The 16,592-nt window shown below is 49.0% G+C and overlaps 1 protein-coding gene across 1 annotated transcript in view; it reads right to left on the minus strand.

The window, feature by feature from the left end:
• The window catches only part of SND1 (staphylococcal nuclease and tudor domain containing 1), a 483,020-nt gene that overhangs the window by 182,556 nt on the left and 283,872 nt on the right, over nucleotides 1–16,592 (minus strand). Inside the window, exon 14 of the mRNA XM_004707793.4 lies at nucleotides 3,877–3,949. Coding sequence (XP_004707850.1) covers nucleotides 3,877–3,949 — 73 coding nt within the window. The remainder of the gene's footprint in view (nucleotides 1–3,876; nucleotides 3,950–16,592) is intronic.

The raw sequence follows: 16,592 nt of genomic DNA on the forward strand, positions 1-16,592 counted from the left end.
GGCTCGAGCCTCCCCTCGCGTCACCAACAGACAAGCAAAACAAAACGGGGAAGGAGAGGACAGAGGCGACCCTACAGCTACCTCGGCGGCCCCCAGATTCGTGAGCATCCACCACATGCAAGAGGATGAGGTGTGTGCTGGCTGCACCTGAGGAGTGGGGAGCCCTCTCTTGCCTGGGAACCATAATTAATTTGTCTGATTTACCAGAACAACAGAGAGGGCCCCACTTTATTGCCTGCCTTACACCCTGTATCTGCAGGAGATCGTATTTATTACAGAGTAGGCTACAGGAAAAACAGTAATAAACCTCTGATACAGAACAGCCTTGTGCTCATTCCACTGACTTGCACATTCCCATTTTCTGTCTGTGGGTGAGGGACGGGACCGAGATAGGACCAGGGAAAACTGCCACAAAGAATGAAAAGATGGCTGTACAAAGTGAAGCGAGTGTCATCAAGCTATTCTCCAAATCAAATTGGATCTATCACCAAGGCGGTCAGTTCTCAGTTGGCTTCACAGTGGCACAAGGAAGAGCACTGGCCAGAGAGGAAGTCAGATTGTCACCAAAAGGCCGGCGGGTGAGGGCCACACCAGGGATGCCCACATCACTTACCTTGAGAAGTTTTAAAGGAGGGAGACAAGCTCCGTGAGGGTCAAGACCCAAGGGGCTGCTGGCCTGGAAGGTAAGCACCTTTTCACCCCTGAGTGGTCACTAAAGTAACTGTCGAAGATGACGACGGGCTACGTATATGAGGGAGCTTCACATAGTTCATTACAAAGGAGACTTGAAAGTACTTGCAATGTTTCCTGTGAACTTCTTGAGACACTGCCCCCCCTCCCCCCCATTATCAAAACCAGAGCCAAGAGGCAACGCAAGGCTCATTCAGTGAGGATGCCATGCCATGCCTGTCCACAATCCAGAAAACGCCACTCCAGGTAGGTATTCGTGGCCCAAATTATCTGCATTCATAAGCAAGATACAGTGCAAAAGCCCTAGTGTTGGAAGCCATTGATCTCAAACTTTGGGGAAAATCGGAAAACTGTACCCGGTTCTAGAGGAGTCCTGATGCATAGAGATTATGCATTGGACTGGGATCTGAAAGGTCAGCAGTTCTAAACCACCACCAGCCTGAGGGAGAAAGATGGAGATTTCTATTCCTGTAAAGTTACAGTCTCGGAAACTCACAGGGCAGTCCTACCCTGTGCTATAATAGGCTCACTCTGAGTCGGCAGTGTCTGAGAAGTGGTCTGGGAGGAGGTCAGAGAGGAGATATGGAGCAGATGCTCAGCTCCCAAAGTCTGAGGCTACATGGCCTTTCCTATCACACAGTCAATCCATTTCCCAAATTTTTTTCAGGAAACCAAATGTGACCTTGTACCTGTTGTATTGACGGATGGAGGGCAACAGGTGTATGATGCACAAACATTTTGGCAGTACATTGTGCCATCATGTCAACAAAACTGAGAGGGAGCTCTACCCAGGGACAATGGAAACAACAACAATAACAACAACAAACATCAAATAAAGGCGAAGACACCTTCATGAAACCATTAGTGGAGCCCTGGTGGCGCAGTAGGTTATGCATTGGCTGTTAACTGCAAGGCCAGTGGTTCAAAACCACCAGCCAAGCTGCTGGAGAACAATGAGACTTTTTGTTCTTGTAAAGATTTCGTTGGAGAAACCCGGGGCGGTTCTGTTCTGTTCTATAGGCTCACGATGAGTTGGAAACAACTCAGTGGCAGTGAGTTTGAGTATTTTTTTAATAGATGAGATAATTACCTCGCAAAACCAAACCCATGGCTGTCAAGTGGATTCTGGCTCATAGTGACACTAGATAGGCTTTGAGGCTGTAAATCTTTTATGAGAGCAGAGAGCCTCACCTAGCTGCCTCTGAGCGGCTAGTGAGCTGGATCCAAGGACCGACCATGCAGGAGGCAGTCCAGAGTGTATTACAAGACAATTAAGTATGTATATTACAGCGCCTCTATTCCAGGTGCATTTTATCTTCGTCAAGCTGTGGGCTGTTGGCCTGTCTGACCCACATGCCTACCCGTCCCTCAACAGCCAGGTCCCCAGCATGCTTTGGGAGCAGTGAAACCCATACATCTCACTTAAGCGTCACAAGGGCACCCAAAACACCGGCACTCATGAATACTAACACAACACAGTGACGGGAAGAAGGGAAGGTTAGCGGGGAAATGACAAAACTCCTCCGTTACAGAGGCTCCGGAAAAAAACGGTAATCGAGCTGAATAATGTGTGATCCAGGCAGACAAGGTCGAGCCTGACATCTATGTAAATGGAATCGGTTCTTCACTTCCTGCCTCCCAGTGGCTCATGCTTTCCTCCTTTATTTATGCGCTAACGGAGGGAAATTTAACTGGCATTTATTTTTAAATAACTTAAAAGCAAACCAATTCTCCAATAATGCAGACAGTAAAGGGAGTAAAGCTATGCGTGGGACAAAGCTGCAGTTGTAGCGGGGTGGCAAGAAAGCGATGGGCAAGACATGAGGACAACTTTCTCAAGATTCCTCTTTACCAAAAAAAATGAAAACAGAGGGATAAGAAAACATTAAACGGCACCAAGGTCAGAAGTAGCACAGACTCTGAAAGCAGTTGACACGGGTGCCCCAGGCTGGGGGTGCACATAGCTGCCCACCTCAAGGGGAGTGGGTATAGCCCACCCAAAGATGTCACGGAAGAAAGGTTGGGTGGTCTTCCGAAAGACCTGCCAGGGCAAGCCTATGGAGCACGGATCTACACTGACCCACACGGGCACAGCGCACCAGCAACTGGCTGTTAGGATTCCACACTCACTGCAGGTGCCAAAGGGAGGCTGTACTGCAGGTGGCTCTCCACCTCAAAGGCTCTGTCCTACCTGGAATCAGCAGCACCTGGTGAGTGAGAACACAGGGCAGCGCCCCATCGCTTAAAATGAACCAGTTGTGGGCCCTGAGAGGTGAGGATGCTTTTGTAGTGCACAATCACAGAGAACAGGCCTGGGAACACCACCCACACCCAAGGGGGGGTAATCCTGTTCATTCATCCCTGAGGGCTAGGTGTTAATGGAGAGTAGGATTTTCTTCAGGGTGCACCACTTCATCTCTGCTTGGTCATAGGTCCTCGAGGCACATGGCACAACCCTAGCCACGGGTGTCCCAGAAGAGAGGGTGAATGGATGGGTCAAAGAGCTGTCCCTGGCTGCCTGAGCAACATCAGCACTTGACAACCAGGGCGGGTGTCACTACCTGGCATTGCCATTGTGTCTCCTATCTGATTACAGGGAGAGCACTGATTTTGTTCTGGGTTCTGTCCTTGGTGTGAGCCGTTCCTGGCCCCGAGTGGGCACCAGAATAACTAGACCCTCTCAACTACCAAAGGGGCCTGTTGAGCACAGAGAGGACCTACCTGCATAAGGTGAATTCTCAGCACTAAGCTGTCAGGTGTGCCTGGCCATTGGGGAGCCCTTTGTATTCTATTATCAATGCTACTAGAAAGTGAGCTCACATTAACACTCCCTCTGCCCCACCCTCGAAAGTCAGAGAAAATTCACTGTCAGGAAGCCCATACCTGACCTTCACCCTCCCCTTAGATGTCCCACTCACAGTTATAATCACACAGGGAATTGAAAAACCTTTTTTTAAGTCAATCTTAATGTGACTGGGAAGAAAAAGCTTCTAACGAATCATCATTGAAAATCACAGAGCAACCTAGGGACAATTTGGGAAGGAAGATGGAATGTGATTTTATATCAAAATTTGAATTCTGATTTTCCAGAATGAATAAATAGGGCTGCTTTAGGTGCATAAGCCAAAGCCCCAGAAACAGTCACCCCCAGAGCCAGCAAGCTGTGGCCCTTTGGTCAAGACTCACCCCGGATATGTCTGCCACGCGGTGGATGGGCACTTCCTTCTTGCTGTGCAAGCCTTTGCCATTCTTAATAGCTCTGTCGGAAAGAAGAAAGAGGTGGGTAAGAGAAAATCACCAGGGGAAAGGGCAGGGCAGGGAAACGTGCACAAAAAGGGGATGCACCTGGATGGGGACTTATATCTGCACAGGCCACCCCAGACACTGCTGGGACGAGCACGTCGGGTGGAGGGGCAGCCGAGTTACCAGGACTCGTTGCTAGTGCCAGTTAGTGGGGCCTGGTAATCAGAGAGCACTCCTCACTTGTTTCCAAATTATAGGCATTGTTCTGGGCACAAAGGAAGAATCAGTTGGAAGAGCACACAAGTAAGAAACAGAGCAGTAATAACCTTTCTTTCAGCGTTTAATCACATTAAACATTTAAAATGCAAAATATGTAGCCAGTGTTCCAATTCTAATGGAAATAAGTTCCTCTGAGGTAAAAAGTTACCCTGAATAAAGCAATATTATACGGAGAAGACATTTAATGGTGTGTGTGTGTATGTGTGTGTGTGTGTGTGTGTGTGTGTGTGTATGTTTGGAGTGGGGAGAGATGCTACATGACTGACACTCACTCGGCGGCATTTCTGTTTCATCTGGGGTTGTCATCATGATGGGCAGAACAGGCCACTCTGGACTCCGTGGCACACCTGCCCACTGGGGGGTTGGCTCCAACCTGCCACCTTTTCTCTCTTAGTCCCTAGGCGGGTGGCCTGAGGGCTAGTTGTGCAAACATGTCTTAACACCACTAAGGTCACCTCATAGCCCCACAAAGGTCACTGCCCCCACCAGCAGATCTCAGCCGAGCCATAAGGGCTGCCCCTCCACCTTACCCTGCATTCTAGCTCCAGGAGTAAGGGGGAAGGGCCTCCCACTAACATTTTCCTCCCTCCTTTCTCCCCAGCAAAGCCCCCACTAAGCCCCAAGGGTCGGGATGCTCTCGGTTCTATGACACTATGTTCAGGACCCCAACTTCTGAAACCAGCCCCAAAGAAGCCAGAGGTGGTGAAAAATGGAAGATCATCTTCTCTCCCCCCTTCCTCCTTCCCAGGGGTTCAGGTTCTCTCAAAACCGAAACCAAACCCTCTACCAGCGAGCTGCCTCCCACTCACAGAGCCCCCGTGCAGGGTTGTCCGAGGCTGTCAATCTCCCCTGATGCAGCCAGTCTCATTTTTCTCTCTGGGAGCCACTGGTGGGTGTGAACCACGGATCCTGTGGTCAGCAGTCCAGTGCGCATCTGACAGCACACCACCGGGGCGGGCCCACCAGCTCGCATGTGATGCCCGTGGTTCAGAAACAACAAACACTCTTTAATTCATTATCCATGTTCCTTCCCCAAAGGAGGGAAATCCATCAAAGGGCAGACTTAACAAGGAAAAAGCCCATCTACCCACTTACTCACTGATTCGCTCAGTGATGTGAAAGAAAAGATCAAGTTCTTTGGAGCCACGTGGTCCCTCTATAACTTGAAGCAAGGACGTCACTTTAGGACTTGCCACGGAGTCAGCATCGCTCCCTTCTATTCCTCAGTTTCTGTTAACGATGAGTGACTTGGGCTAATTCTTAACATGTGTCCTGGGACCTTGGGATTTCCAGACTACCAGTGGAGATGGCTTTTATGGGAAACCAGCAGCTGGAAGGAGGCCCTGGATGGTGCAAACTGCTAGGATGTTTGGTTGCCAACTGGATGGCTGGAGGTTGAAATCCCCACGGAAGTCCTGGGAAGCAAGGCCCAATGCCTGGGACTGACAGTGAGCAACACTCACAGAGCCCCACTCTACCGGGCAATGGCGGGGCCATCATGTGTCCTCTGCAGGGCAGCCAGGCTAGACAGCAACAAATAATCCAACTCGCCAGCACCCTGCTTCCCTACCACTGGCATCCTATCTCCACAGGCTTCCCTCCCATCAACAGGTCTCCTGGATTTACTCAGCTCAAGGAAACCGCCTTAGAAAGGAAGTTTCTATGAGGCAAGGCAGCTCACTGCCAGCCCAGCTTAACTCGCATTCCGGCAAGGCCAGGTCTGCTACGCTCGTTAGGTCCTCTGGGGCACACACTGTCTCTGGCCCTCCCCTCTGATAGCAAGGACAAGGAAAATAAATGGGTCTGGCCCAGACACAGACAGGCTGATGCTGCAGCACAGCTGAACTCATGACCTTGACTGGGCTACGTGCAGCGTGAGGGAAGAGCAAGGCCACACAGCAGGAAGGGAGGGAATACCAGCTCTGCAGGCAGGAGCAGTGAGGTAGCCAGCTTAGACACTGCTTTCTGTAGATGAGCGTAAATTGCTCTTTGCCATAAGCAGAAATTCAGGACTTCACAAGACTGAACATGCTAACAGAGGGAACATGCTCAAAATACAATAAATAAGTGTGCACAGGACATCAAAAAACAAAACAGGATTCTTTAAGTTAAAAAAATTCAGACTATGTAGACCTCACCAGATAGACTACTCAAATGAACTACCTCTCAGAGATGAGACAATGGAGAAGTTCAATGACATCAGCCAAAACAAGGCTATAGCCAACAGTGGAACAGCTCATCAATTGCTCATATTCAAGCTGAGGTTAAAACAGCAGAAAATTAAAACAAGCCCACAAAAGACAAAATATGACCTGAAGTATATCCCACCTGAATTTAGGGACCATCTGAAAAACAGATTAGATGCATTGGGCTCTAATGACCAATGACTTGACAAGTTGTGGGATGATATCAAGAATATCACACAAAGAAAGTAAAAGACAAGAAATGGAAGTCAGCAGACACCCTGAACCTAGCTCTTAAACATAGAGAAGTAACTGGAAGAAATAATGAAGAAAATGTAAGAAGGCAGCTTGAGAGAGACAAAATATTACAATGTAATGTGCAAAGACCCAGAATTAGAGGAGCAAATGAAGATCAAATGCAGCACTTCTACAGATGAAAGAACAGAAGGTAAGTTTCAGGTCTCAAGTGGAAATATTGACTGTTCCCAAGGGCAAAATATTAAACGAGGCCTCGTCCACCAACAGATGAAGGAAGGAACACATGGAGTCCCTGCACCACAAAGAACTGGCCAACCTCCAATCGAGGCCAGGTGTGCTCACGTTCTGATGCCACTGAAGGAAGACACGTGGCTAGGCCCCATAGCAGACACTGACAAAATACAAGGCTCCCGAAATGGGCTGAATATCAACTGAGATGTTTCCACAAACTACTGCAGAGCTGGCGGTACTCAACAGCCTATGCCAAGAAATGTGGAAGACAATTACTAGGTCAGCCAACTGTAAGAAATGTGTATTTGTGCCCATTCCGAAAAAAGATAACCCTACAGAATGCAGAAATTACCCCTTTATTCAAGCTTATTCAATGTATATGCTGAACAAATTATCCAAGAAGTTGGGCTACATGAAGACAAACATGGCTTCAGGTCGGAAGAAGGCTTAATAACCTTCAATATGCAGAGGACATACCTTGCTCGCTAAAAGCAAGGTAGACTTGAAGCACTTACTGCTGAAGATCCAAGAACACAGCCTTCAGTATGGATTACAACTCATTGGTAGGCATGGTATTTTCAATCATTTCATATGCATGTGAAAACTGAAGAACTGATGCATTTGTAATATGGTTTTGGCAAAGAATACTGAAATTACCAAGGGCTACCAGAAGAACAAACAAATCTAGCTTGGAAAAGGTACAGCCAGAGTGCTCCTTAGAAGTGAGTACGGTGAGACTCTTCAAAGGCTTGATTGTCTCCCATTTAAGATACAGTAATTAAATTGAAGATCCATTCAAGATGCAGCTAGAGTAACATTGTAACACCTTATGTAAACTGAGAAACATATTGTTATTTCCTAACAAATAGAAGCAAAACTGGTTGGTAACAGGTAGGTAGTTAATCATCAAGTTTAAATTAAGCCCACTGTAAGGCTACCAGCCCCAGGCAATCAAAGGAAAGGCTAGGAGGCCCGAGAAATCTGCAGAAGAGTCGAGGTCAGCCTGGAACACCTGTCCTGGTCCCAGCATCGATGTGGATGAGAGTGGTTGGTGGGGGTGGGGTGAGGAGTGGGGCGGGAGACCCTTCCCAGAAAGCTTCTCAGTCCCCCTGAAAGCCGATTCCTTAGCAAGAGCTTCTCCCCCCAACACAGCTCCTGGGAGTCCAATATGGGACTTTACAGGTGTTCCTCAATGAGGGAAAAAGCATAAAGCAAGAGTGGTTTGCAGAAGGGAAGAAGGCTTCTGTACGTATGGGAGAATGTCAGACACGTGTCTGACGTCCACTCAGGCAACATTGGACCATGTATCTGCTTAAGGTCCAGTGAGCTTCTAAAGCCGTTTGGAGATCCAGAACAGAGAGCAGGGTGTAGGGAACACAACATGTGGATCTCATGTCTCTTGCATACAAAGCGACTATGCTGCCAGGCATGTGATAGTACAGTATATATATAAATAACACCCATGATGTATAGGGGGCGGGGCCTGCAAAAAGCCTATGGAAAAAATGGAATTTTCCCATCAACTTTTAGAAGCCCGCTTTGAATATCTCTAGTCAAAATGAATGTCTACACTACCGGGTTATGTACACACTGTACATTCTAACTAAGCCGCTTATCATGTAACCGTTTCCGCCTCGACTGATAGGCAGGGACATCTAACTCGTTCCTCATGCACCGTGAGTGTGGCTGTGCGCTCTGTTTCTTGAAACTACTTCAGAACCAGTGGTGGTGACAGCAGCAGCAGCTAGAGGCACAGAGAAGGATCAATTTGGAATTGAAGCAAAGGCTATTAAACAACACCAGTGGAAAACCAGCACACGTTATTGTTTGTGACATAAGCACGTAGCACTCGACAATCCTCAAACACGGGAAAACACCTCGCTCCCTGTGGTGAAAGGACCAGGTCCTCTGAGAGCTTGGAGGCTCAGGGACATGGGAGCTGGAGGGAGAGCCTGTGGACGGCATGGCGTCAGGACCGAATACAGAAGCAATCTTGCTCAGCACCCTGACAACCACTGCTAAGGCACAAAGCTGGTTCAAGACACTTCAAGAAAAAGCAGGGCCAGGCCATGAAGTGGCATCACCGAGGGTCCTGTTTCAGAGAGAAGGCTTACACTTTAAAGGGCATAGGACTGCAGAGGGGAGCACACGGTCTGCTGATGAAGGTGGGCTGCTGCCCCGCTGGATCTACTTCTGCGTGGAGTTTCCCCCACATCTTACATAACCTGTGAGCAACGGGATGCTGGCCAAGTGGTCAGGCTCGCTGCCTCTGACACTTGCTCCCAGAGCGAACACTGAGCTTCCCACCCCACACGGCCTCTCTGCAGGCCTCTCTACAGGCCTCCACCACAGCTCTGCAGCCCTTTTCTCAGGCAGGGAATGAAAACGCCCGGCTTCTCAACTTGTCCTGCTGCGTCTGTTTAATAGTGGCTTCCTCACGAAGGCAGGCTGGAGCTCGGGCTGGCCGGGAGAAGGGAAGCAGCAGGCAGAACACAGCCTGCTCCTCTCGGAAGCTTTCTTCTTCAAGCAGCAGAATTACAAAGACGGCCAACACCAGCAATAGCCAGAATGGGCCCTAACCACCGCCAGTCAGGAGAAGCTAATCCAGTTCCTTGTTCAGACAGAGAGGTTGGGGCCAGCAGAAGGGTGCGTCACCACTTGGCTTGCTGGGCTGCTTAGGGTCTCTGGAAATACCCCTCCTCTTCTGTTAAATGGCAGAGTTGGAGATTCTCATGTCTGAGCTGCCAGGAAAGAACATCTACAATTCAGCAGGGGCAGTAAGGCCGTGGTTAAGGCACCCTTAGCCCACTGCGCTGGCACAAGTAGACCGAGGATTCCTAGCACATTCTCCAACTCTGGGCACAGGAACAGTGTGTTCTTAGCTTCCTCGGGAACACCATCGGGATGCTGAGCAACCTACCCATGGATGGCTGGGAGCTGCCAAACACCCCAACTCCCTGCCATAGAGTCGATGCCGATTCATAGTGACTCTGTAGGGCAGAGTAAGCTGCCCCGGTATGTTTCGGAGCATGTAAGCCTTCACAGGAGCAGACAGCCTCATCTTTCTCCTGGGGAGCACCTGGTGGTTTTGAACTGCGACCTTTTAACCACTATGCCACCAGGGCTAGCCTGCCTTATAAGGGAACAAGATGTAAAAAGGAGGAAGGCCAGAAATGTAGCAGCAGCACAAATTATCATCAACAAGCAAGCAAGCAAGCAAGCAAAGATCCCATTATTTCAAACACCAGAGGGGAAAAAAAAGTTTTTTTTATGAAATTTAACCTAAATTTCTGAATTTTCTGAACTATGCAGTAGAACCAAATAACAGGTTTGGAAGGCATTGTAAAAGTTCCTAGAGGAGTGAGAAGGATTACCCAGGTGGAGCAATGGGTAAGTACTCGGCTGTGAACTGAAAAGTCAGCAGTTCGAACCCCTCCGTGGGACCAAGACCTGGCGATCTACTCCAGAAAGACACCAGCCAGGGAAACCATAGGGTTTTGCTGTGCACATTCTCAATGAGCAACAAGAGAAATAAAATTATTAAAACCAACTGACCAACACAACCCTATGGGGGCAGTTTGACTCTGTCACATGGGTTCCTCTTGGCCAAAAGATACCTGATACACCAAACAACAACAGAAGACTAAGGTTGCTTTTAACATTAGAGGTAAAGGGCTGGATCCCCTATGGCCGGAGCATAAGGAAGGCTGTACTATATCCCACACCCCAAGGACCAACTCCCTCCCAGCTGGAAGCATCAGCACTGTTGACATGCGATAGGAGCCCATCTCGGACCCACGAAGAAGCTGTGACAGTAGACTGAGATACTGTGAAAATACACTTGTCAGTTTACAAGGAAAGCCCAAAGCAAAGAGGCTGATGGATGGAGCCAACCTTGCCATACACGATCAGTGTCACATTTGGAATGTGCCGGCTGGAGCCCTAGGGAGCTTCAGGTGGAATACTGGGAGCAGGAATGAACAACCTGGACATGGTGACAGGATCACAGGTGTGGCTTTTCCTAGGAGGTGGGGCCTTTCATCAGATGCTCACAAAAAGAACTGTCATATATCAAAGGCAACCAAATAAAATAGAGCAACGGGAAGCAGAAGTAAAATCCAACAGGGAGATAACGGGGCAAAGATGTGGCTGGGAAGGAGGCCATGGAGCACAGAGCCCCCCCAAAGCTGCCTTTGTACTGCTAGTTTTCCTTCAACGATAGTTTCCTGGTAACCAGAGACCAGCTCTTCATCAGCCTCAGCTCCCTCCCTCCCTCCAACCTCATTTCCTTCCCAATGTGCTCACGTAGCTCTTTGGGAACCATCCAGGCCCAGGCCCTCACCATTGATTGCAAGGTGAAGATTTCAACTAGGCTCACCTGATCCCTCTGGACACTAGAGCCCACTTGGATCTGAAAGCACATACCCTGGTCACACAATGTCTCCATAGCAATCAATCTCATCATCTGCTCCCATGATCCTGCCCAAAGATCACCAGCCTGCTGTATCCACCTGAAAAGCTAGGTGGGTCATGTGCCTCTTCAACATGGTCTAAATGTACACCTTCACCGGATTTCCTCATGGCAACCTTTAATCCAGCTAGGCCTGGCTTCGCCCACCCTGGCTCCCAACACGGAGGGTGTCCTTTATGTGTGTCGCCCCGGGTCACTGTTCCACCTGAGCCCCTGTTCTTTACAAGTCTGACTACACACACAGAGTTCTGCTTTCCTGTAGAAACCCTGCAGCAGGGAGCCCTATTCACGGGGCACCCAGAGCAGTCTGGCACAGACATGGTAATAGGTCCCTTTCAAAATGTTTCCTGGGTTAATCTTGGTTCTACAGCTAGACTACAGGCCCTTTGAGGGTTAGGATTCTGTCCTTCATATTTGTTACAGCATTTCACACAGAGCTATGGTCACATAATTATGTAAACACGGGGTCATCTGGTTCCATTACTGTGCACCTAAGAAAGCTGAACAGATGCTGCGGACTGACATTGTGACGTAGAAATGAGCATACTTCGAACTAGAGAGGTGGAGACAGCCAAGTGACAGCAGGCAAGGACTCGGGCTTACTGCTGCTTCTGGACACAAGGCTCACGGCTGCTCGGGGTCTCAGCCTGGCCAATTCCCTCCTTGGACTGGCCCGGCCTTGCTTCTCTGACCCTTTTGTGAGCAGAGGAGTAGGGACAACAAAAGTATCAACCCCTCCCACCCCAAGATGCCATAAAAGAGCCTCTTGGTGAGGTTGTGGGGAGCTCCGACTGCAGACGGAAAGATAAACGCCTGGGGAGAGAGAAGGGGAATGAACTCCCCCCAAAAGGCTCTAAAGCAGAACAGAGAGCGTCAGACTTGGGCACTCAAAGGCCCCTCTCTGGTATCAGGTGACCGCGATCAATGCCGCGGCCAGCAAGAACCCAAGACAGATGTCAGTGGACCTCAGCAGCGCCAAATCACCACTCTGGTATTTCTACTGGGGCCTGGGAGGCCGGAAGAAGCCACAGGGACTTGCCACTCTCAGAGCACTCACAAGGGCGAGTTCATGGAAACCAAGAGCTACTGTTGCAAGGGTGGGTTAGGTGACAACCACAGAGCCTGGATGTGAGGAGAGAGTCCGATGATCTAGAGGAGGAAGATGGATTAACAGGTCAGTACCTCGTCAGAAACGAAGCTAAGAAGGAAATGGTGGCAGGCATGGCAATGGACTGCCATGGTCAACCAGGAGAGAGGGGCAGAGAAATAAGTTACCAACCAACTGACCCACCTACACTCCTGTGGGCTCTCGGGCAGAGAAGACAACCGAAGTGCCACCCTCATGCTAGAGCGGGCAGGAAATGCCCCCCACAGCCGCTGACCTCCAGGTGAGCACCAAAAGGGTAGGGTGATGGCCAGCCTACAGGCCTCGGGGAAGAACCTGTCCTCAGGAAGGGGAGATTAGATGGCGCGGGAACTCAGAAGTGCCACCCAGACCCTGGACCCCTAGTTTTTGATGTCCTGATGACTAAGACAAAATAAGCCCATCCAAGGAAAGCTGTAGGGACCCTTGATCCATAATGCCATTCGAGTTCTACATTTTCAGAGCACTCCTGCCACATACCCACCAACATGTTTGTACCAGTAGAAAGCAGCTTGTAGCAAACTTTCCTCAGGCCCAGAGACAGTTGGCAAATAAACACCAATAGCTAAAGGGACACTTCCCTTGATCATAATTGTTTTCATCTCGTGTTTAACCAGTGACCAGCTATCATATTGACGTATGCTCCATCATTTAACCAACCGACTACTGCTGGATATTTAGGCGGATGTCGTTTTCTCCACAATTATAGATACTGCCAGGAGGACGAAGTTCTAGGCAAACTGCTGGGCACCTCTCTAATGACTCCTGTATGATAAATGCACAGCAGTGTAGCTGCTGGGTCACAGGACAGGGAGGCAGCACTTCTACTTTCCGGTTCCCTTTCCAAGGTGAGCCAGGCAGAACATTGCCTGGTCACGGACACTCTATTTGTGGATGACCCTTCGATCCAGGCCCTCTCCTTAGGTACCTCTGCGACCCACAGATCTCTCCCTCTTGCCATTATATTTGCAATTAGCTACCTGCTCACCCAAATCCTTTCTAGTTTAGCCACTTTGGGGTTTTATTCGGCATAACCTGACAAAGCAGCCCTGGTGGTGAAGTGGCTATACAGTGAGCTGCTAACCGTAAGGTCAGCAGTTCAAACTCACCAGCTCCTCCGAGGGAGATAGATGAGGGTGTTTGCTCCCATGGAGAATTACAGTCTTGGAAACCCACAGGGGCAGTTCTATCCTGTCCCATAGGGTCACTATGCGTCAGAAGTGATTCACTGGCAGTAGGCTTGGTTTTTATGCACATGATTTGTTGCTGTTGCATAAAATTAAGGAGTCCTAGTGGTTCTGTGAGGTAAGTGCTAGGCTCTTAACTGCAAGGCTGGCAGTTCAAATCCACCAGCTGCTCCTTGGGTGCTTGATCCCACAGAAATTTACAAAGTTTTGGAAATGACTCAATGGTAGTTTGCTTAAATGTTTGGTTACAAAAATAAATGAATGACAAGAAATTCAAACATGACTTCCGACGGAGAGAAAGCCACAGCTCTTTGACTTCTGGTTCGGAGAATGACAGTGGTGCTTCATGTCCTGGGACATGCTGGGAAAAGATCACTAAGGATATGGTGTTGTAAACACAAAGCAAAAGCAGGAGGCACTGGAAACATTCCTTCTCAACATCTGGGTCCAAATCTGGAGGGGGAGCCAGACGCAGCTTACGATAAAAGAGGGAGGCATTTATAAGAAATGGACAGGCAAAGCAGCCTAGAAATGAGAGAGAACTACCCCCCACTCCAGGGGGATGAACAGAAATGCGGGTGATGGGAGACAAAGGTCCATGTAAGATATGAAAACAATAATAACATAATTTATCAAGGGGTCAGGAGGGTGGGAGTGGAGAAGGGAGGGAAAAAAGAGGAGTTGATACCAAGGGCTCAAATAGAAAGTAAATATTTAGAAAATGTTGATGGCAACATATGTACACAATTGATGTATGGAATGTTATAAGAGCTGTAAAAGCCCCCCCAAAAAATGATGGGGGGAAAAAAAAGAAGAGCGAACTGGGAGCAGATTTCCCTTCCTGAGGGTTATAAACTCTCCGTCAGTGGGGTGCCAGTGAGTCATTATTCAGACTGCAGTCCTCCTGAGAGATCCCCAGGATTAGAACAGAGGAGGGGCAGGATGGCCACACTCCATGGAGACTTGGTTCTCCAACCATCGAGCACCTAACACTGCAGATGAGCCAAAGCCAGCCAGCGCCCAGTGCTCAAGGGGAGGCCACAGAACTCAGACACTCTCTGGGCCTGCTCAGAAGGGGTCCATTAAGGAGCCCAGAATGCAGAGGCCGAGGAAGGGGAAAGGGCAGAAGGGTGGGTCTGAAGGGTCCAGTGGAAACAAGATGGCTGGGAACGTGGGGAAGCTGCTACCGCCATTCCTACTTCAATAGGCAGGCAAGGCTTGTCCACTCCATTCTGTGGTCTCTGTCTTTATTTCTAGGACTGTAACTCCAAAGATAGTTTAACAGTTTATTTGTCATACAGGGACACATGCTGGGATTAGATGGTGGTCTTGGAACTACTGAGGAACAAATTAAACTCTGACTCATAGCAAGCCTATTGGATAGGCCAGAACTGTCCCTGTGGATTTCTGGGATGAATTTTTGGGGGGAGAAAGCCTCACATCTCTCCCACAGAACACTTAGTGGTTTTTAACTGCTGACCTTGCGGTTGGTTAGTAGTCCAACTTGTAACCCACTACACCAAGATGGTGAAGGCAGTGGTTCTCAAATGTCAGTTGTAGGATCACCTGGAAGACGTGTTAACAGATTGTGGGCAAACAATCCCAGAGTTTCTGATGCAGGAGAGACTGAGCATCCTTCCAAACAGCCAATTAACAGTGATGCTGTGGCCTAACAGTCACACTCGCAGGATCACTGGTCGAGGGCATGGTGGTGGTATGGAAGACAGTCAAGGATCCAGCGTAACAACTGGTTCAGGACGGAAAATCTTGCCTAAGCACGATCACCTTCAAATACACTGAATATTTTGGACTGTGTGAAAGGACAATAGTCTCATGATCAAGAAAACAGTAAGATGGAGAGAATGGACAAGCTGCTCTGGGCAAATGGTCCACAGCGGAGCCACACGGAGGGAGCCACACCATCTCGGAAGGGTAGCCTGGAACACTTTCTCTGGGGGAACACAACCATGAATACCAGCCACCTCATGATCACAGAAGACAGCACACAGAAAACAGCTTACGACCACCAGCCTATCTTCAGACCGCAGCTGCACAACTGTCCATGGCTTTCTATGCAAGACGGTAAACGAACCTCATAGGCCCAAACTTTACTCCATCTCCCTTCACGTCAGTCATGAAGACTCAAAGCTTGAGTGAGCTCAGTGGGAACTTGGGGTGGGGGTGGGGGAAGAGAAGGCTAAGCTCAAGAGTGTGAACAAATCCTCTTAATATCCTGAAGGAGAGAACTATTTGGAAATGGAGACATTATACAGCTCTGCAGAAGTGGCCATTTGTGCTGCCTTAAATGCAGATTGATTACCGCTATTTGGATGTTGAGTGCATCATCTTTTCTGAAGAAAAGGAAAAGCTAAATTTCCCCACATTCAGCTGTATCTCAAATCACTTCCCCATACCAGCTCTTTTAATGCATTTTCCTGTTAGCACATTCAGTTGCAATAGCTGCTCTACCCTGCTCCCCAACATTGCAGCCCCCCCCACGGAATCGCATGAAATGCCATTAGCAACCTCATGACACGAGTGCAACATGCCGTCCCTGAGTTAAAGAAGAAAGGCGGCCATGAGACGCGTAAGGGAAGGCCAGCAGCTGTGTGATGCAGTGAGGCCCGATGAGGAGAAGGCTGCCCACTCATCCCAGCCCAGCTCTCCATGGTGGCCGAGCGAGCATCCCAACAGAACACTGGTGGGGCAGGCACTTAAGATTGGCAGTGAGGGAAAGGGAGCCCGTTCAAAGCGCTATCTTCACAGCAATGCACAGGTTCTAGTGTGGTCAAGAGTTTCACTGGTTGAGGTCATTAGACTGAAAGGTAAAATTCCGGGTTTGTTTAAAGCTGTGCCATTAAACTATCGGAAGGTAAGAAGAGGGCTGGATGAAGACAGGACTCTAC

The sequence above is a fragment of the Echinops telfairi genome, unplaced genomic scaffold (genome assembly GCF_000313985.2).
Source record: "Echinops telfairi isolate 266 unplaced genomic scaffold, ASM31398v2 ScPeMD7_23;HRSCAF=83, whole genome shotgun sequence".
Lineage (NCBI taxonomy): Eukaryota > Metazoa > Chordata > Mammalia > Afrosoricida > Tenrecidae > Echinops > Echinops telfairi.